The sequence below is a fragment of the Antedon mediterranea genome, chromosome 3, assembly GCF_964355755.1.
Source record: "Antedon mediterranea chromosome 3, ecAntMedi1.1, whole genome shotgun sequence".
Taxonomy (NCBI): domain Eukaryota; kingdom Metazoa; phylum Echinodermata; class Crinoidea; order Comatulida; family Antedonidae; genus Antedon; species Antedon mediterranea.
Genome location: NC_092672.1, coordinates 12,735,628 through 12,758,742, shown reverse-complemented (window position 1 = coordinate 12,758,742; position 23,115 = coordinate 12,735,628). Strand labels below are relative to the sequence as shown.

At 31.3% G+C, this 23,115-nt stretch overlaps 1 protein-coding gene across 1 annotated transcript; it reads right to left on the bottom strand.

Moving 5' to 3' along the window:
* Nucleotides 1–406: 406 nt before the first annotated feature.
* Nucleotides 407–14,271, bottom strand: LOC140043604 (uncharacterized). Its single transcript, XM_072088126.1, has 2 exons — nt 13,758–14,271; nt 407–2,227 (listed from the first exon to the last, which is right to left on the bottom strand). The coding sequence occupies exon 2, from the start codon at nt 2,037–2,039 to the stop codon at nt 663–665; it is 1,377 nt and encodes a 458-aa protein (XP_071944227.1). The 5' UTR covers nt 2,040–2,227; nt 13,758–14,271; the 3' UTR covers nt 407–662.
* Nucleotides 14,272–23,115: the final 8,844 nt, after the last annotated feature.

Genomic DNA, 23,115 nt, shown 5'->3' with positions numbered 1-23,115 from the left:
TGTTGATGTTGCCTTCCCCATCAACTAAAATTAGCGTATCCAAGAATGGGATAGAGTTGTCTGTTAAGGACATTTCTTCGCAAGTGAAATTAATGTCATCATCGATTTTGTTTAAGTGTTGTAATAATGGTTGTGTCGCATCCTTGGGAATTATTGTTATAATGTCATCTACATACCTTTTCCACATCCTCGGTTTTATGACGACTGGTCCCCTAGGCTACACAACAAAATCATCTAGTGGCTGGAAAGGAGACCAATCGGCGCCATAACGCATCATAGCAACTGAAGAAGTCAAGCTGACAGCTAGACGAAACTGTCTTGCCAACGTAAGTTTTATTGGTTTACTATCAAAGAACTACTTATATTATTATACGAATCGAAACCAGAAGAAATATTTTCAATATATAAATGTAATTTCCATTTATGTATAATTTGAAAATTGAGCAATTATACTTTCTGTAATCCTAATGAAGTGAAACAAATTAAATAAAAACCATAAAAAAGTAATTCTAGCCTACTCTTTTCGAATTTGATATTAATTATTAATTCGATTAATTTATTTGGAACCAGTTAACACGGAGATACAGTTGATTCATTCTAAAAGTCACTAATTAACCGTCTTACTATGCTACACTATACTCCGGGTTTTTAGTATTCATTTTCTAGACATGAGAATAAGAATTATTTTCAGGTAGCGCTTGATCCTTTCCCTTTTTAATTCCATATTCTGATACCTCAGTGTAAACTGATTCAATTTCTGTTAATTCGGACACTTGGACACCAATAGAATGTTTACCGTCAATTACCTGCGGACTAGATATTCCATCTTTAGGCTCAAAATAAACCTCCGGCTGAGCAATGCGCTCGCCGTAAATGTCCATGGATTGTGGCAGCTGGAAATGATAAAAGCCAATAATTACGGCAGTGAATAGTGCAATGCAGAGTCCGCAGCTACCGGTTACTGCAAGTATCAATGCCGTTGACCAATTAAACGCGGTTCCAGCAGGATTACCAGTGGCATAAGTTGGATTTGAAGTCACAACTGGATCGTGAATCACACGTAGAACGTGTGAAACCCTGCTGCTTCCCATTGTGTTACGACCTATACACGTTAGATTGACTTCATGTATGATCGTCGAAGGAGATAAGATTAAACGTAACGTGTTTCCGTCATGCTCTTCAAAAAACCGTACAGTAGAATCTTCAGCAAAATCTACTGACCACCTGAAAGTAACAGGACTTGGCTTAGCTTGCTTTGATGTGCAAACGTAGACTAACTCTTGCTGTTTGCGTAAAATAACCTCGTATGCCCCGTTAATGCTTACAGAAGGAGCATAGTTAACGTTAATGTTACCGTAAGAGCAGTTCTTATTAAATATGCTAGGGTAATTGTCTGTCGGTGAGGTTTGGACGCACGTCAACACTGACCCATCGTCGGTCCGACGAGCTACAAATTTAGCAATGTATTTATATTTTTCCTGTGTTTTTTGGGAAGTGCCTGTTAGTAATTTGTTATCTTTGTATATTGCTAAGTTGACACGAGGATTTGTGTTTTCTTGTTCACAAACTAGTTCTACTTGGTCGCCTTCGTTGTAGTTAACTTCAAGACGTTTACATTCTGGTGACTCGGTTTGAGGAACCTTCGTGACGTTTAAAGTGGCCCTATTTGATTTAAATTTGTGTACGCTGTCTTCGACGACGACGCAATAAAATCCCTTGCCATCGTCTGTCGTCTGTACTGGTTTTATTTTCAACCAAATATAATTGATATCTAGGGTTTCATCTTGGTTGCTTGTTATGATGTATCTGCTGCTTGGCATAATTTGAGTTTGAGAATCATCATACCATTCAAGTGTTTGAAAACTTTGAAAAGACAGCGTGCACTCGAATAAGGCAACTGTTCCTTCATAAACGCTTTTACTCGTTGGTGCTGTGAGAAATGAACCGGATGAAGCTGCCAGTATAAAACATTGAGAACACAGTAAACATATTTTCAAAAATGTTTTCAATTCGTTTGTGTTCTTACACCTGTTCGTCATTGTGGATGGTAGGCTACTATTATATCAAATCATGAGTGAAAATCAAACTGCATGCACACAATCCATTCATATCCTTCTGGTTACTGAACTTTACACTACACAACGTTGCTTGATTATTAACTCAGTCTAATCGATTATGGCAATTCCCATGACAATTTCAAAAGTCGAAGATGCTGCCAGTTAAATAACTGAAACAAAAATGAAAATATGTGTTATTTAATAGGCCTATGACAACGAAGTATCTCAATTTATAATTTAGGCCATATTTATTTAAAATTAACGACGCGCTTTGAATTAACGCCCCACGATACCACCCTTTTTCCACAGAACATATTTTAAAATAACTCCTCCCTCACTTATTTCCTCGAAGTAACGCCCCCCCCCCCACATGCATATATACACAACATTGTAATACAACGCATTTATATTTGTAGTAGATTTATTGATTGACATGATCTACAATTTACCGAGCAGCTTATAAATTTTACTGTATTTAAGTTTGTCTTCTTAATATTAATTGTGTTTTTTCATACTATATAGGAGGTATTTATTTGATTATAGGCCTACATGTTACCATAAATGATGTCATTATTTGGTAGGGTGACCAGTTCCTTTCCGCGTCGCCCTTTTCTCCCAACAATTTTCAACCAGGTACACATTTACAGCTGTGTGGACTGGGAGTTGTCAGGAATTAAACCCGGTTCTCTCCGCATGACAGTCAAGTGTCCTAACACTCGACTACCAAACTACTTAACACCATTTAAATAACACATATAATTTATTTTGAACAACATTCCACCAATGATTCCGAATCGTTACTGACGATAACGTATACTTTATACTAGGTTGTAATTAAAGTTATTTTTAAATAGAAACTTTAATGAAAATTGAATGGCGCAAAACTTTAATTTGTCGCAATAGACACCTTTTCTGCACAACAATTCGAAGACCGATATCGACCGATCGTTTTATTTTGTTATTTTTTTTTTGAGTAAGTGAAGTATGTGAAGCTGTAACCTATTATATATATTGCTTATTATCGACTTTGAAATTGCAAATATAATCATTTGGAATATTCAACCAGGGAATCTTAATAGTTGTCTTACACATAGATACAGACCTCGTTAAATTATAATCCTAAGGATATGGAGCGCATAAGTTTCATGATGGAATGTACATACAAAATACAGATTCATATTATACAAGTATATAAGTATATCTGAGTGATTTGGAGGGAGATATAACATGTTGTTAATAGTTTGATATTATCTTACTGCTTTACTGTCATTATTTTTGTTAATTTTTCTTTCTGTTGTATTTTGTATTGCTATTTGGTGCCACCGATTTAAAGATGTAAATACAACTAAATAAACGTATAATAATGAACGGATATTAATTTATAAAATTAATATTCAGCATTAATAATAATAATAATAACGTACTTAATTTTATGAACGAGTAGTATTGTATTTTTTGTTTTATAATAAATAGTTATTTTTCTATACTGTTTATAATAGTGCCTCTTTTACTTTAAATTTGTATATTGATTGTAAACAAACGTTATCCGCCAATGGCTGCTGTTTTGTATATATGTTTTATACCTGAATAAATAAATAAATAAATAAATAAATAAATTACTATAATATGTAGTTGCTTCATTGTGTTTTCAAATTAAAGTTGAAATGGTTACCTACAGACAAACATTAACTTTGAAGATCTGAAATAAATACCAATACCAATCGATCAATAAATATTAATACGATTTTTTTTAAAGATTTGTTAAGCGCTTAAGACACTAATCCGTGAACTTAAAAGCTACAAAATCCGGTACGTTAACGCATTACGTTTACGTACCGTATCTAGGCCTATTTACTTTACTTTAAGAATGGAACTATATATTCATAGGTATATGGTGTTTGTAATTTACAAACTTGAGATGGATAACTAGTAGGCAAAACATTGAAGATAGTTTATTTAAATGAATACCAAAAATCCATTAAATCAATCAATAATAATAAGATTTTTTGTATTTTAAGCGTTTAGGCAACTATTCCGTGATCCTAAAAGCTACCAAAACCAGAAAAAATCGACATACATTAATTACGTCTTTTTTACTTTAAGACAAAGACATTTCCGTTAGAGATTCTAGTTAGCAGTGAGTGTGAAAACTTCAATATAATATGAATTACAAATCGCTTAACTATAAAAATCAATTGTGATTGGCCCAATCAGACGAAATTGTCCACAAGGAATTGAAAGAATACCGAAGCTTATATCGCTCAATTAGAGAGGTAATTAACGTTTTATTGTGCACAGCGTTGATAATGACATTATGTGGCGGATTAGGCGTCAAACAAACAAACCTAACGCCTTTGGAGATAGAATCAATGAAATGAGGATGATAATTATTTTCTCAAATCAGTCAAAGGTTAACATCTATTGAAATGAATACTTATCAAATTATTATAATCAATAATTTTATTCACAAAATTATAATTGTCATCAATCAAGTAATTCGTCAGTGAATTATAGAAGGTGTGCATGATTGGATGATGCACGATCACTTTATAGCTTTGAAAGGAATCCTCATCATCATCATTATCATTATTATTATCATGATCATCATCATCATCATCGTCGTCATCATTATCATCATCATCACCATCATCATCATCAACAACATCATCATCATCATATTCTCCATCAATGTATATCAAGTATGAGCATGGACGGTGGTCCTCAAACACAATATGACATATGAAATGTGACGCACATCATAATTATATCAAAAAGATCATTAAAATAAACTACTAATACAATGAAGATGTCATCACAAGAGACATAATAGTAAAACTTAAGAGTAAGACATGAATTGAAAACGGAATTGAATTCGTGTCATGCTAATGATTGTTTAGAGTTCTTCAAATATTCGAATATTTTCAGTTCTGAATAATTTATGGTTGTAATTTTATTAATTGTAAAAATGGTAGTAAAAGTCACCGTAATGCACGTCACGTGAGATGTCGACAGGAAATTGCTTGAATGAACATATTTTAAATTTTATAAGTAAACAGTTGTCCTGTTTCAATTGTGAAAATTGTTTTTTATAACATGACTGATTGAGCAGGCGCGGGAAACAGGAAAAGCATTGGCATTTTTACTGTTTAATAAATTAAATCTGTTAAATCAATCTATCAAAAAAGTCAAATGAATATTGTATCATTAAAAACAGTTAAAATTAATATCTAATGAAAACATACATGTGGTAGTATACTGGAATTTAGTACATTTCGTAGTTTAGTTACATTGTCTGCATATAAATAATTCAGGAATTTTGACCAGAGTTGATTGGTGACAGAAAATATTTCATTTGGTGGCAAACATTGTTAAAACATGGAAGTAATAGCGCAGTATCATGACTCACTTTACGTAATTTATCTGTTTTAAAAAAGAGACTTTTAAAACACTTACTTTTCATTTTAGGCCTCTATTAAATGATGGATCTCTTTCATAACATTTGTTGTTAAATGTTTATACTGATTATTTGTTCTTATTGTTATTTTGTTTTTCTTTGTTGTCATTGCTTCATTGCTCATTATAAAGGCAAATTACTGAATAATGACAATGCTATGTATCTGGATCTCAATGGAGATACAAAATATATTATCAAAACCTAAATTAAAACTATATAGAATAAAAGTGAGAGTGCTTATAGACCTGCAAACTGGAATTTAACGTATGCATACCTACACTTGCATTTGTTTTAAATACAATCAAATACTCAGTGCAGTGGTAATTCCTTAAACGTGTAACACGAAAAGCGAAAGAAAGAGTGTGCACAATTAATTTCAATCTATACCATTGCCTTTTTTCCAAAAATATCTGATTAAAATGTGAATTGAAAAAAAAATGAAAATATGTATTACAAAAAATCCTTATGCCTATAGTATTTGAAGGCACAAAGAACCCTTAGACAGGTTAGACCAGGTTAAGATCAATGATATTCAATCAAAATGTTGAAATCGTTATTAAAGAGTATAAAAGTCATCTAGTTCGTACACGTACACCACCTGCTTGCAATCAAATGTTTGTTTTATATTGATATTCATAGATTAGCATAACTTCTTTTAAATAATTCTACACGCTTTATATTTTCATTTTTTTGTAATGATGTACATTGTTAATAGGTGTTTATACATGCCTTTCGTCAAAATATAACTATTCGAATCCTGTTTTTATAATGGTAACTTTGATACCCTTAGGCCTACCTATGACTGGAAACTTTGTCTACAAGATCGAGTCGTGCAAGACAGAACACATTAGGTCGACGTTCATTTTCTGTTAACTTTTATAATATTAATTTAATATTCACGATAAAACTATTGATTGAAATGAACAAAAATAAATTAAACTATACAAATGGCACAATTTCACATATTTATTTTAGTGATTCTGTTTGTTTGTTTCTTTCTTTATTTCCACTCACAACAAAAAATAAACATATACAAATATTCATTACAAAAATGAAAGAATGGAAAGGAGGAATCTGTGAAGCAGAGCTGTATAAATGAGAAAACTAGAGATATAGATTGCAAATCGTTATTTGAGCAACTGGGACAGTGAGTAAGAGGTACTGTGCATGCATAATATATCGAAAAGGCCGGAAGTGTAAACATGGAAAAAAATAAACAAAAACATTAAGCCTATTATATGCCTACTGAGTCGCTCATGATCGGCATAGTGCTTCCGGGGGACAAACAGGCTTCATCTTGTCTTTTTGTCCTTTTATACCTCACCTGTGGTGGTCACCTTGAATGGTGATGGTCAATCTTAAAGTAGAAGGAAATTTTTTTCCCATTATCCCCAGAGGTGCTAACCGGTCGTGGGCGACATATGTTTTTAAATTTTTTTAGTACATAATATTTGTTGTATGTTATATGTATGTACATGTAGATGCATTTAAATAATAGTTACCGAACTGACAAGCACTCGCTTCTTGTTGGTGTACTGCTGGGTGTTGAAATTGTAAATTGTAATTGTGAATTGAATTGTGAATAAATGTAAGCGGGCCTAGAACTAGAGAGATATGCGGGTGTAACCAGTTCATTATTGATCAATTAGCTCTCGGTAACACGTCTACTATTAAATCATCATGATATCAATAGTTATTCATAACATTTTTAGTTTCAATTTATATGCAAGCCTGTCTATGCAGCAACATTTTAGGATGTTATGTGTGCATCCATTATTCATTGAATCGCTGAAGCATGACGAACATGGTTTTGAATGGAGAGGACCGTCTCTAATCTCCTTTATTATTACTGTTAACGCCTTTTTTTCATAATTGTTGATATGCTGATGATAAAATTCTGTGTTTGTCCTGATGTTTAATCAATCAAGAAATATATAGTTTTGTATAGATGACGATGATAATCTACACATCTGTTTAGAAAGGTGAGCACACATCCCAAGGCGAATTCACTGATATATCTAGATCACAACTGATCACACAATTTCCCTCAGTTCATTGTAATGGAGAAGAAGAAAAGATCAATATAGATTTTTTTTTCTATTTTGTCGTAATAATCTTAATTGTAAAATGAATTTGACTCTTTATTTCACACATTTTAACTTAAAAAAAAATACAACAATGTATTTTGTTGGTTCATCCCACTGCTATTTCCAATTAAGACGTATTTTGAAAACATTACATTTTAATAATATTGAAAAGTTAGAACAGATATCTAGCTGCACTATGGCATAACTCGACAATACATCATACTTTACTATATACTACGGTACTTTCCTTTAGGTTTATTTTTGAATAGAAATAGTGTATAATTGTTATGCCTGCGATTAGAATAGAAACATTTAAAACGTAGGTATAATATTTATACACATCAATATAATAAATATATAGAGGGAAAACATTTTTTGTATAAAATATGTGCATTCTGAATTATTCGTTAAGATATCACTATAAAATATTCTGAATAGTAGTTTGTATTTACATAAATTATTTCGATTGTAGTAATCGAGTTGAGTATCCACATTAAGGCAGGGGCGCCGCAAACCATCATTATTATAAGAACTTAAATCTGGAGGTTTAGTGTACACATCAGACTCGAGTGTATTTTAAAGAACCGAGTTCTTTTTTCAGAAGATTACATGTATTGCATGCACAAACGTGGCTGTTTACAAAGGTAATGTTACCATGTACGGTAATTTACTCTCAAACTCCCATTACACAGACAATGTATATATTATTTTTCTACCGTCAAACTATTGATTGAGTATCATTTCGACTTTTTTGAAGTTTGCAAATAGTGTCAGTGTCCCATTCGTGTTTTCATTTTCAATTAGGGTTTGGTACCAAACGATTATAATCAATAATAACTAAAAGCAAAATTATAATTAATGTAATGAAATCAACATTATAATAATTTCCAATGCATAAAACACGTTTTGTTTCGTATTGGTATTTTGTAACTGCTTTAAACAAATGGCAGAAAAATTGCAAAGAATGCTATAATAGGTTCTACAAGCATGTACGAGTAGAGAAAACACTCTCATTAGGACAACTGTTACCTAAATACCTAAATACATCCTAAAATATTAAATGTACTTTAAGCATTTGGTTTTGTTTGTCGATACATGCGACACAGTTATCATGCTATGTCAAATATAGAGCTCGTTACTTGCCACTTGTTTCTGTCAAAGGAAATTCGGTAATACATTAACATTATAATTTAAAAATTAACATTTTGGATGAAAAATCTTGCTAAAAGGTACAAAAAGCTTTTTTTACAGACTTACATTGTATGTTCAGTCATTATTGAGGCCTACTTGAAATGTCCTCAATATTTGCCATGCATTTTGTCTGAGTTTTGATCGTACTATGTTTCTACTTCTTCTTTTTTGTTACGTCCATTAATAATTTTGAAATAAGTGGAAGTGGAATTTCGACTTACATCTGTATTTTAATAAATATTTTGTATTTATTTTTCTGTCTCGACTATGACCTTTTAATATATTCATGATGAATACAAAGAGTGTTATTTTAGAATGTATTACTGTCATTAATTATCTATTTTGATGTGTATATATAGAATGTATTAATGATGTTGTTGTTTTGCAACTTAACCAAAAGGGCCTAATTAAACACGTGCACATGATGATTCTTTTTCTCTACACAGCTTTTCAACAATGTGTATTTTATACAGAAAGACTGGAAATAAATATAACATAAATAAGTTAAAAAAACGAAATTCAACAAGTCCTCGATAAAACGTAAATTACTATAAAATTGATCACATGCGATGCACTATAAGCTGAACACATACTGGTTAATACTCAAATCACCAATGTCCAGCCAACATTTCTAAAGATTGTAGATTGGTTTGTGCAACTAATGCCGGGTTTAAAGAGGAGGTATGTTTGCCATACTTTAATGGGAAAGAATCTCTAACTACAGCATATTGGATCAGTTAGTGACCATAATGACAACAATTATTGCTATTATAATGATACTTTTGTTTTGAAAGAATGCATGTCAATATTTTGCCTGAAAGGGATAATTGTTTATAATAGTAGTATTCATGGTCAGGATTAGGAATAATAGTACACGCTAAGAGTTTTGGGTAATTATAGATAAAAGGTCGAAATATTTACAGGAATTACAGATTTCAACATGTCCACGAGGCATGAATAAAATCAACAACTAAAGCCCCAAAAAGTTCATACACAAGATTTGTTTTTATTTTTATACGTTTGTTGTTAGTGTATCCTTTGTATACATGTTCGACTTGAATGATCAAGGGAGTAATTTATTTGCATAATACATCACGATCAAATGTATAAAAGTAATAACTACAAAATGATAACTAAGAAAGCAATTATAGAAACGATTCGATACAATTTGTTGTTCCGTGCCGTTTCTATCGGTTGAGATAAAGAAGATGTGCATTACCAGACAGAAGACGCCGTTAGTAGCTGTAATTTCTTTAAGAAAGTGAGTTATGTTAAAAGTCATACCTAAGGGGAGATTTCAGTTTGTTTCTAGAAAGTGGAAAATATATCCATATACGAATATATTTTCATATTTCAATAACAAAACAGTAATGCCTTATTTCCCATGGCCCATTTTGTTTATCGAGATCAATGCCTAAGGATAGATGTTACTTGGCATGATTAGTATTTTTTCGACATCGACATTTTGAAAGCGTCTGCTAGAAGTGTCCTTCTGGTAATTCCTTAACTGCTATAGGGGCTGTAATTAATTGTTCTAATGGATTTCAAAAATCCCATAGACGTTTGAGGCTGGCAATTTATTCTCTTTCTGTTAAGCTCACTTATGCAAAAAATTACATTATGTACATTAAGAAATACATCTTAAATGTTGTTACATAAATGAACTATACTTAGAATCTAAAGTATACATGCATTGTAGCAGTCTGTATGAATAATACCAAACCTAAACCAACCCTATAAAGTGGTACAAAATCACTTGATTCTGTAAAAGGAATGATACGCGTAACTGGAACACCAATATTATGGGAAGATAGAAAGTTTAGTGAGTGATCGAGCGGTTAAGAGGGTTCGAGGATCACTGGTCCATGGTAGAACAAGTTGGGATTCTCAGATAAACACGTGACTTTTATTACCGAGGTCCAGTGTACACGAAATGTTTGTATGCGTCTTTCGAACGCGTAGGAATGTGCTATAGTTCACATACTTTTAGGGGATCGTCTCCGGTGTGCTGATCATCCTATTCCTCACTCCAGGAGAACAGGTTCGACTGAGGAAATCACCCGTATAAAGAATAACAATAATAATAATAAAACATCGAGTGTATGTAACAACAGCATCATTATATTAGCAAGTTTCTTTAAACATTATAGGTTTTAAAGAAATGGATTTTAATTTTGAATTAAAATAATAACATTTCTAATTCATGTTAACAAATGAAACAAACATGAGCAGACGTTTGGGTTGAATCTTTTATAATGAAAGTTCATATTTTTCAAACCAGGCCTCCCATAATGATTTAGTTAATCTACGTGCTTATGTTACTAGAACACAATATGCATTGCATTTACTAAGCGTACTGCTTGCTTGGTGTGAATTGTTGAAAAATACTTTTAATTTCCTACTATATTAAACTACAGAATATCATACTTCTATTCTTGATTTATCGCTTCTGGAATTAGTAATATGATATTTGTAATTAACAATATTAGTATTTTATTGGCAATGCTTTTGGTTACAAACGTTTGTAAGAAACCTGTACTTTATTGCTAATTGGGTTTCTTTGTTGGTTAAAAAGAAACACAACCATTACTCTTTTCATTGTACGATTCCATTCTTCAACCTATTGACAGTTTATGAATACCTATCAACGTAATTAGAAAACAAGAAAAGTTATTGTTACACTACTACGTAGACAGATCTTGTTCATTTAGTTAATATAAGTGACACTAACAACATCTTTGTTCGAATTATATTACAGTTTAACTATTCTCATTTATCACTGTTCATCACAATTCCTTGTCCAATAAATTAAATACCATTGAAGAATAATTGCGTTTACTTCTCGACAGTTAGTTGTGTTCATCAGGCATCAATAAGTTGTATATTAACATACTTCCATAATATGAATAATATTGATATAAACTTCTTATTCTTATTCACAAAATATAGGCAGCAGTGACAGTGACGTAATTAAATTGGTACTGTTTTTTAGCTAACATAAAGCAACAGAAGCAAAACATATGTTCATGTATTGTATAAGTCTAGGCCTAACATTTTTTTTTTTCGATTTGAACGATTTTATAAAATGTTTTCCCAGGACGTTTACAACAAGTTGACGATTGAAAGATTCGATCTCACCTATTGATTGGTGTTTTGGCTGATTGACTCATCAATGATTATTTATTGATTGATCAAGTTTGGCGATGTGATCAAGTGATCGATTACTTTATTGTTTGGTTGGTTGTTCGATCACTTTTATTTTTCGGTGGCCCAGCCCGGATTTTAATTGTAATTGTTTTGTGATTTTATTTTCGTAATGTTTTAACATGGATTTGGCGAAATATGTCTTCTTTTGCAAATTGGTGAATGTAGTATACTTATAATTGTGTAACTGAATGACAGATAGGTTGTTTAATTTATTTATTGTATTTATGGTTACCAAAGTCGGTTTTCTTACGTAGTTTTGTAATCAATAATAAACGTCATAAAAAAATGAGTAAATATAGTTTAATTAACTTATTATAAATGTAGTTTAGTTAACTTATGTTAAATAATACTATTTCTATTTCCATTGATATTAATTGATACTAATTAGTAACCAATCGATGCTTCATTGCGCTCAGAAACAGAACAAAGAAAGAAAGAAAATATTTTATCTTCAATATTCATTAATTACACAGAGAAAACATATTATACTTTATTCATTCATGATTTCCTGATATGTTAGGAAGCTTGTACTTAGCTACAAATAATAAGATACAAAGATGGTATTATCAATGGAACTAGGTGGGCGGGGGGGGGGGGGGGATATGGAGATAAGGAGGCCTATAATTGTTTACGAGTTGTAGACCTAACATACGATGTAATCTTGTTGAGTTCTAATTATGCATTGTAACATTCCCAAGCCTTGCATGGCGATGACGTATGTATTTTGGATCCCGTTTTGGATTGAATGAAACTTGTAAATTTGCAATTATTTCTTTAACAGGATCAGGTGCACACTGGTGAATTCATTGCAATTTTATCAGCGATTTAATAACATATTGATTATTATAACTAATACACAGGAATCTTAATTTGTTATATCTTTGAATTTGAATTTTGATTCACTACCACTCCTTGGCTGTAAAACGTGTCTCAGAGGGAAAAACTGAATTAATAACTGTTTACAATTAGGAACACACTGCTTTATTAACTTTCAATACAAAGAAGACATAGCAAGAAAACCATTGTCTTGCATAATGATATATTTAATATAAATATAAACCAGGTTTTTTTGTATTGATAACTGTAGGTATATTAAACAATATGTCTGCTACTGTATGCAATAAGAATCATAATGTCAACTTCTGAATTTGCTTTACAGACTCTATATTGAATGTTCATACTTATCACTAAACATATAAGCCTACATTTTGGTTAAAGATGTATTGTCCCAAAAACATGAACAATAAAGATTAATAAAATCAGACTTTAAATAGGCCATTTTTCAGATAATCACTTCTGTAGAAAAAAAAATTGTCACTTTAAAAAATAACATAATAAATGATTAAATTTAACCAAAAATCCATTGACTGACAGCCAATTTGACCATTTTTTGCTTTCAATTACCGTACAAATTTTTCAGGTGAATAAATTTTGTTTAGATCCAATTTTTAGTCAAAGTGGATAACTATTATGTGACATTCAAATGGCATATTCAACAAAAAATATTTTTTTTCAGGGGGATAATACATCGTTGTATTGTAACAGCGTTTAATATTGTACTCGTATTTGACTAAGTATGTATCTGTTTGTTTTTAAAATTCTAGATGTACAAACCAACACCAAAGTGGCAACATAGTGTTTAAATACAATAATTTGCTAATTTAAGTTAAAGATAATGATATAAGTATGGTTAGAAAACATGAACCAATACAATGCATAAAAATTAGATTATTATATAAAATACATTCATAGAAAACTTACCAAAATGAATGATGATTGAGCTGTAGTAAAATTCCAATCGGATATCTCAGAAATTATAAGTATTGTGTTTCCTATAACATGTTGCCAGTCACAAACACGTGCTCGCTTCCTATTAACTACAGAGTGTATGACATCCTCACACTTCGTACATTTCAACTCAATGTCTAAAATTAGTTATCGTGCTCTAGAATTAAGATCTCTCTCGGCAAGTCGCGTATAGTTGGCTATTTGTATTTACTACTTACTTGTTTTGCATGTCCTCGATTTGCCTTTAATGTATAGAAAACCGCGGAGTAAACCATATATCTGACTACTTTGGCCGCTGGTTTGATGACTCTCATGGGCGTCCTTACATACTCGCAATCAATACTCAGTAATCCCTAGTGCGGATGGCAGCCTGAAAATCCCAAATGTCATTTAGCGTACTGATGAATTTTTCCCTTATATTATTTTCAAATGTCTTGATTGATTATCTTGGTTCTCCTTAACTGAACACACGAGTCAAATTACTGGCTAAAACAATACTTATATTCATTTACATAATTATCACGCCGTAAACACGTCACAATAACCGTCTGTCGTGCACTCGTCATATTCAAATGCTATTGCGTGTAGAATTCTTCAAGAAGAATATTAATTTACTAAATTATTCTAAACGTTTTCTGATTGGTCGCGCTGTCGATCAATGGTATACACTTTTAAATTCAACGGATTCACATATTCTGTATATTCAAGATTCCATATATTTGGATTGGGTTATGGTTTTTTACTACTAAAAAAGCATATAATTCATTTTTTTAATTATTAAGTGTACAACGCAGCGATTATTATTATTATTCATTACAAGTCAATATTTACTTATATATTTATTGATTTGACGTGCGTACTATCTATATTTTATTGCTAATAAAGTAACACCAGCTGCACGGTAACATTAATATATAAAGTACAAGAATACATAAAACAAGTAGATAAAGGAATCAAAGGTGAATGCATACAACAGTAGGCCTAGGATATATGTTATGGAGGAGCGCTAAAGTGCATCTGTATACTAGCGCAAGTCATCTGGACACAACTTGAAGTAACTTATATGCACACAAGGTATAGCCGGAAAGTATTCTTACTATTCCATCGATACTCAATGTACCAGTGGCGGTATACGCCATTCACTCTGTATTAATTTGGTAAGTACGACCACTGGAGAGTGGCATATTACTGTATCGTACAGTACGACATATCGTACATTACAGTCGTGTCGAATACAACCCGAGGGCGCTGGCTCCCTTGCTCTCAGTGACCACGTTGTGCCATATATTCTGTTTTTAAAGATTTCACAGTAGGCCTACCATACTCAGTTATAACTAAACATAATATTATTTTTACATAAACAAATAATGATAACACACAGAAATGCATATACAGCAATATTTTCCGTCGTTTCTGCTATTATTCAAACATATGCAAACTGTACTTCGAGACGCTTAATAAACATCAAATTAATATATACAAAAAAGTGTCGTTAAAGAAGGCAATAAGAGAAATTGCTGCAACGTATAATTATGAATTTAACTCATACTATCTGGTCCAGTTAATAGTATCTAGTTATAATATAGCATTCACGTTATCATGGCAATGCTAGGTTTCTGTGTTGCAGAGCAGGCCTGTATTTCTTTTGAACTGTAATTGCAATAAAACAGAAAACAAGCATAGTTATTTTTATTTTACGATTGCTTTCATTATCCCTCAGCCTTAAACCGTCTTGTGAATATAGTGTGTAATGTACACACGACTTTTATTACCAGTACATATATCAAAACCAATTATCTTTATAGTATATGGAGGAAACTTTAATGTCAGTATTTCAATATTTTCATTTTTTCCAATCATGTAAAAATCACTATAAATAAATATCACATTGTATTCATATTGTAAGTAAATGAGGAGTTAGCAGATCGAGAAGATATAATAATTACAAACATTATGTAACAATTGAATCTTTTGTAGATTTTAACAAATTTTCATATATACTAAACATCTTTGCTAATCATATTGTCAATGTATACGCTTAGCCTACTACTCCGAGTAAGATTGTTAAATAATTTTGAAGAAACAATATTATTTTTACTATTTTTCTTCGATTATATTCGATACATTTTAATTTCCGTTCAGATTTTGAATGTGGAGAAATGTAACTATAGATATCACTCTAAGTTGTTTTTTGTTTTATTGTTTTCGGCCTTTCGGTCACGTGGCACAAACTATTTACAAGCTGGCTGTTACTAAACTTGATGTTTCACAATTTAAGGTAATAATAACCAATTATATCCATAAGGATATACTAGGTGAATTATAAAAACGAAAGTATAATTTTACATAATACGGTACACATTTGGCAGTTAAATTTGACCTTTGAATCATTATGAGTATAACTGTTCTTAATACAGATAGACGGCCTACTATCACGGTTTTGCATTATTTGTTAGCCTTAAACCAGAGGCACGTTTCTGGTGTTGGTCAGACGTTTTTCACCGTGGTAGCCTATTTATTATGTTTTTTTAATCATGGATATAGGCCTACTGTACATACATTGTAAAATAAGAGTTTAAAAATGACAAAAAAAAAAGAAAAATAAAAAACTCACAAAAGTAAAATTGTTATTTCTGTGTAAAATATTTTAAAATGAGATATAATGATAATGATCATGTATAAGGAAATTATATATATAATTATATATGTTTTAACTTTGTTTGGAAACAAAAAAAGTTAATGATGAGTTATTTAAGCATATTGTCTTTGTGTTAACTTTTTAAACTCCTTTTGTAATTGGGGTATAGACAAATAAAAGAAAATTATTGAAAAATGGACGTGATATGAAATACAAAAGTGACATTAGAAATTCACAAACATGTGATAATAATGAAAATAAACTGTGAATAAAAGTGGTGTTTACGCAAGAAGAATTGAAAAAAAAAGTATTTTTTTTTCCACAAAAGTCACTGATACAAATAAAAAAAATACGAAGAAAATCTTTAAAAAACAATGCTAACAACACTTGATTTCAAAATTCTGAAAACATGGTAGCTCGGCAATCGGTTGATAACTGTATAGTTTAGGCAACAATTGCTGAAACGCTAACAAAAATCACCGACTTTTGTAAAAAATATGTAGGTTTATATTCCTTTTCCCAATTACAATAACATTTTAATGTTTATAATCTTAATGTAAGAAATTAAAAATATGTATCAAATAGCAATATTATTATTAGATATGCGATCGTCCTACTTTTACCTTTCATATCTAGGCCTATAAACTGATTCAACATTATCAACTCTTGACATGCGTTTTTTTCTTATTTCACGGCAGTATATAATAATGAATACTATTACTGCCTTGGTAAATAGGCCGATCTACATAACGGTGTTGATATTCTAATTTAATTTGTTCAGTTGATAGTGGGTGCGTAGGAAGGGAATTAGCAATAGTATGCGATTCAAAACTATATATACTATTACAAATTAAACGCGGAAAAAATGGCACACTTCACGAAAATATTAAACATTTTGGCCTCTTTACCAATACAAATAGACATTAGTTCACATATGTAACCAATGATGAATAATACAAAAATATTTATAATAGAAAGATAAAGATCATTTTTTTTTGTTACAAGAATCAAAAGAAATTAGAAAATTTTTCATTCTATAACTAGGACAGACATTTATGCTGCATTATAAATTTAAATATGCATTGTCCCTCAAAATCATGAAAATTTAAGATTTATAAAATCATAGAAAAAAAAAAATGAGTTCAATTATAAAAAGAAAAAATGAACAGTTACATTTAACCAACAACCCATTGACTTCCATTATTTTTCGCTTTAAATTAAAGTTTTTTGCAGGTAAATAATTTTTGTTTCGATCCATTTTTTTGTGACAAAAAACAATATATTTTTCAAGGGCAATAGCTTTAAAAGCATCAAAGTCAAAATCGAATCCTGCTGTCTACAACAGTCTACCTGAGAATCATACTTCCTCCCTAAACTCTGAGTCTACCACAGAATCACAGAAAAATAACTGATTCTCAGACATGATGACGTCAACATTGGAGAGAAGCCAAGATAATGACTGGTTTTCCAAAATGGTAACAATTGAATTTGGTTTTAAAATATTAAATGCATAATAATTTTCACTCTTCCCAAATAATTTGAAATTAATTTATGTGATCCTACAGCTGTAATAACATAAGCTGAATAATTCTAAAACATAAATTCTAACATAAAGAAAATAACACCTTTACATAACAGTGTAAATAAATGGATATAATGAGATTGGTTCGTTTAATTTATTTTAAAATATTAAATAAATAATAAAATAGTATTATACATATGATTATATTATAACAATAAGGCAACGAAACATTCACTAGTCGTTCGGTTAGTCAAGATTTGTCAATTCAAATTCAGATTTCTGTGTGTTGTGAGAATATGGTGTAGAAATAATGATTGAGTAGATACGGCATTAAGCTTGGAATTAGTTTAGATGATTAAGACAAAACAAATTGAAAGCTGAGTAAAAATCAATAACTACGGTACGATTCATGAATACGTGCCTTAAGATTTAGATTATGTTTATGCATGGAATGGACAAGGGTGAGTGTAGTGTCCTTATTATTGTCAATTCGTGGCCTGTATGTAAACTACAATATTATGTCGAGAATATGTTCCAACTACTAGTTTAATCAAACGCAAGTTGTACTGTCTAGATCAATTTTACCAATTACCCTCAGTTAACACGGCTAATAAATCAGAAAGGATTAGACAAAATTCGCTGTGGATGAAATTAATTGAGATACAAAGCCAAACACAAACATACATTCGTGTACAGTATGTTTGTTTTCAAATTAAACATGAAGAAACGAGAATATTTAATGTATTGTTATTTGCATAAAAAGGGAATTATATATATATATATATATATATACTTTTCTGGCTGTTTTACTTCTCGTTTTGATTTAGCTTTTCGATTTTATTTTGTATCTCCATTGAGATCCAGCCACTGATACCCACAGCATTGTAATTTTTTTCAGTAATTTGCCTTTGGATTTATATATATATATATATATAAATCCAAAGGCAAATTACTGAAAAAATTCCTTCACTTGCACTGATGAAGGGCTAGAGTGTTGCCCGAAAGCTCTGCTAACTTTTCTGGCTGTTTACTTTATCGTTTTGATTTAGCTTTTCGCTTTTTATTTTTGTATCTCCATTGAGATCCAGCCACTGATACCCACAGCATTGTCATTTTTTTCAGTAATTTGCCTTTGGATTATATATATATATATATATATATATATATATATATATATATATATATATATATATATATATATATATATATATATATATATATATAAAGTCAAATTACTGAAAAAAATGACAATGCTGTGGGTATCAGTGGCTGGATCTCAATGGAGATACAAAAATAAAAAGCGAAAGGCTAAATCAAAACGATAAAGTAAACAGCCAGAAAAGTTAGCTAAAGTTAAATTTATATATATATATATATATATATATATATATAAATCCAAAGGCAAGGCAAATGGAGATACAAAAAAAAAGCGAAAAGCTAAATTAAAACGATAAAGTAAACAGTATATATATATATATAAGTAGAACACGTCAACTGTTGAAAAACCTACTGTGTTTTCAATGATGGCATATGAATGTTGGTTTATAGGACCGGAAATTTGGCTATTGGCTAAATTGAACTGATAACGACACTGCATCTGTAAATCAGGTATATTATAAATCACTATATAAAAACATTTTAAAAACAGTAAAACGCAGTTTTAGGCTGAATTGCAGCTTATACAAATTACATTTGCTATCTATAATTAGAATAAACAGCATAAATAACGCCAAAACAGGACATTTTAATGCTAATTATCTGCAATTTATTTTGATTTTTTATTAAGAAGCATGATTTTGTTATCCATAATACAAATACATGAACAGTAGTAAGAAGAAAAAACATTCAAAGAAAGGTCTATTAGTTATTAAATCAACACCTGAATTGTTTAACAATACTGTTGTCTTATAAATGAAAAATGTATCCAACTCTCATTCTTTCCAAACTCTTATTTATCAGCATGTTGCCTCCTTTGATTCCAATCCAATGATGCAACTCATGAACTTATGTTTTTACTTGTCTCTATCTCTTGCACTGGGATTGTTGTTACCCACATTCTTTGCAATTTATATCTGGCTGTTTTTCTTGATTTTAGATTATTTTATTTTTTTTATATCTTCATTGAGATCTAGCCACTTTTCACCTTTTCATACATAATTTATAATGTACCATGTTTCTTTTGTTTACTCTTCTTCTTATCAAATTCAGATTTAAATATTTCGTTTCCTTAGGTTCTTTTCTGTCATTTATATTCTGTCTTGTATGACCGTGGTGAAGTAAAGTGAACCAATATCTACAAACTAATGATATTATAATTAGTAAAGTCAAGAAGTATCAACAAAATGAACAGCATATTGAGCTTGATCTAATCGAAATTAAATTGGCTATAATTAGATAAGTCGATCGATATTCATCTTTGTGACAGATTAGTTTAAATATGTTGTTATCTTGTGGGAAAAATGGGAAAAAATAGAATAATAGGCTAAAGACTAATCTCAATGGATATACTAATTATGGTTAAATTATAGTATGAAGTTATGAGAGTGAAGTCATGATTCAACGTTTCAAATATTATATACTATACTTTCATTGTTGTTATAAAAACCATTCCTGATGATGATCACATGTGTTAGGTCTATTATGGTTCTTGAAGTGTAAAGGTAGACCCATTGCACAGCCATCAATTATACTAAAATTACTGTTATAATATACCTACATTTTACTTTAGATTATTAGTTTTTCTTTTCTAAAATTGCAAATAAAAATATGTTGATTACTGTTGATCATTTAAACTATTACGCATCTGCATAGTCTATTGTTTACCATTACACAGACCGTAACTGTTATTGCAACTAGAAAGCCACCCCGAGATTGCATACCTCCGCCTACTGTAACATTCTCCTACATAAAATTATATTATTATATTATATATTTGTGTGGGTGTCTTAATAATGTGTGTGATGTAGGCTAATTTCACTACAACCATGTGTATGCGAGTTTGGTGTAAATGTTATGTAACCAACTAACAATAGTTTTAGTTGACTAACAATAGAACAGAAACGCCAAAAACAAACGGTTGAATTTGAAACGAAATAGGTTTTTAAAACTACTCGTATCAATTAAATCAAATGTTGTAAAATTACAAATCACACATTATAACGCTAGCCTCTTGATGTACAAAAATGAAGTTTTTTTGACAATCGCAATTTCAGTTTTAACACTAGCAGGTCTGAAAATTAAATTGAGACAATGGTCCGGGATTGCCTCCGAAATTTAATGAAGTGGTAAAGATCTTGCAATAATAACTTTTTTTAGAGTAATCCTTCTAAGAAACAAACAGACAAACAGACTTGGTGGAGGTAAATAACAATTCACAATGCGTTTATATTGACATATTAATAGACAGGTAAGGAGAGGAAGAGGGCAGCATAACTGTTGAATGTTGAACATGAATAAAGAAATCTACGGTTAGAGGGCGCAGTTGTTATATAATTCGGTATCAGAATATAGCCAACAAAAGAAAAACAAGTTTCATAGACATTATTGTAACAAGTACGCTTAAGCAACAGTTATGATCAGTGACTTTTTAGAGTATGCCTACTCCGGCATGATGTGACAGAGTTACAAGTGGTTAAAATTTTACTTGACCGTACATCTACAATGTTCTGTACTTTTTAAAAATCTCAACACTGTACAGTACTTTTAATCCGATATAACTGAAAATATTAATGTTAATATTGTTAGGTCATTGAAATTATATAGAAAGAGTACCATACGGCTGTAGATAGGCTGCACTTTACCGATGCTAAAATTGAATTGAATTTGTTTTTTTTTTCTTCACCTTGTTTTCTTTCAAAGTCAATCGTTGAAATGTGGTATTAAAAGGTAAATGAATTCTTTTTAAAAATAAAATATGTTCCTGTCCTCTCTTGAAAATTATTTGTATCTTAATTTTTGGGTTGCTTGTAGATATTCATACAGTTCCAAACACATCATATACTGAATAATACATATGTTCTCAGTTCACATAAGGAAAAAGTAATTTTACTCTTTTCTTGGTAGTCCATGCATGTCATATTTGTAAGGCTGTTTCGATTCCAATAGATTTTGTTTTGTATGTTTACCATGTCATCAAGAGAAAATATGTAAAATCTAAAACAATATTTTTCATAGGCACGATGAAAGATAAATGTATGCATGTTGGAATAGCGAGGGGCATCAAATTAGGTTACTCCCTTTGCATTTAGGGATAGCTTAGAGGCATCAACTTATGTTACTCCCTTTGCATGTTGGAATAGCGATGAGCATCACATCATGTTATTCCCTTTGCATGTTGGGATAGCGAGAGGCATCACATCATGATACTCCCTTTGCATGTTGGGATAGCGAGAGACATCAACTTATGTTACTCCCTTTGCATGTTGGGATAGCGAGAGGCATCACATTAGGTTACTCTCCCTTTGCATGTTTGGATAGCGAGGGGCATCAAATTAGGTTTCTCCCTTTGCATGTTGGGATAGCGAGGGTCATCATGTTATTCCCTTTGCATGTTGGGATAGCGGGGGGCATCAAATTAGGTTACTCTTTTTGCATGTTGGGATAGCGAGGGGCATCAAATTAGGTTACTCCCTTTACATGTTGGGATAGCGAGGGGCATTAAATTAGGTTACTCCCTTTGCATGTTGGGATAGCGAGGGGCATCAACTTAGGTTACTCCTTTTGCATGTTGGGATAGTGAGGGGCATCACATCATGATACTCCCTTTGCATGTTGGGATAGCGAGGGGCATACAGTTACTCCCTTTACATGTTTGGATAGCGAGGGGCATCAACTTAGGTTACTCATTTTACATGTTGGGATAGTGAGGGGCATCACATCATGATACTCCCTTTGCATGTTTGGCTAGCGAGGGGCATCAAATTAGGTTACTCTCCCTTTGCATGTTTGGATAGCGAGGAGCATCAAATTAGGTTACTCCCTTTGCATGTTAGGATAGCGAGGTGTATCACATCATGTTGTTCCCTTTACATGTTGGGATAGCAAGGAGCATCAAATTAGGTTACTCCGTTTGCATGTTGGGATAGCGAGGAGCATCAACTTAGGTTACTCCCATTGCGCGCTTTGATAGCAAGGGGCATCAATTTCAGTTTCAGATTTCCAATTCTGTCTTC

Bases quoted from the DNA above. Each gene is read 5' to 3' on its own strand.
- LOC140043604 (XM_072088126.1), bottom strand. From the start codon at position 2,039: ATGACGAACAGGTGTAAGAACACAAACGAATTGAAAACATTTTTGAAA.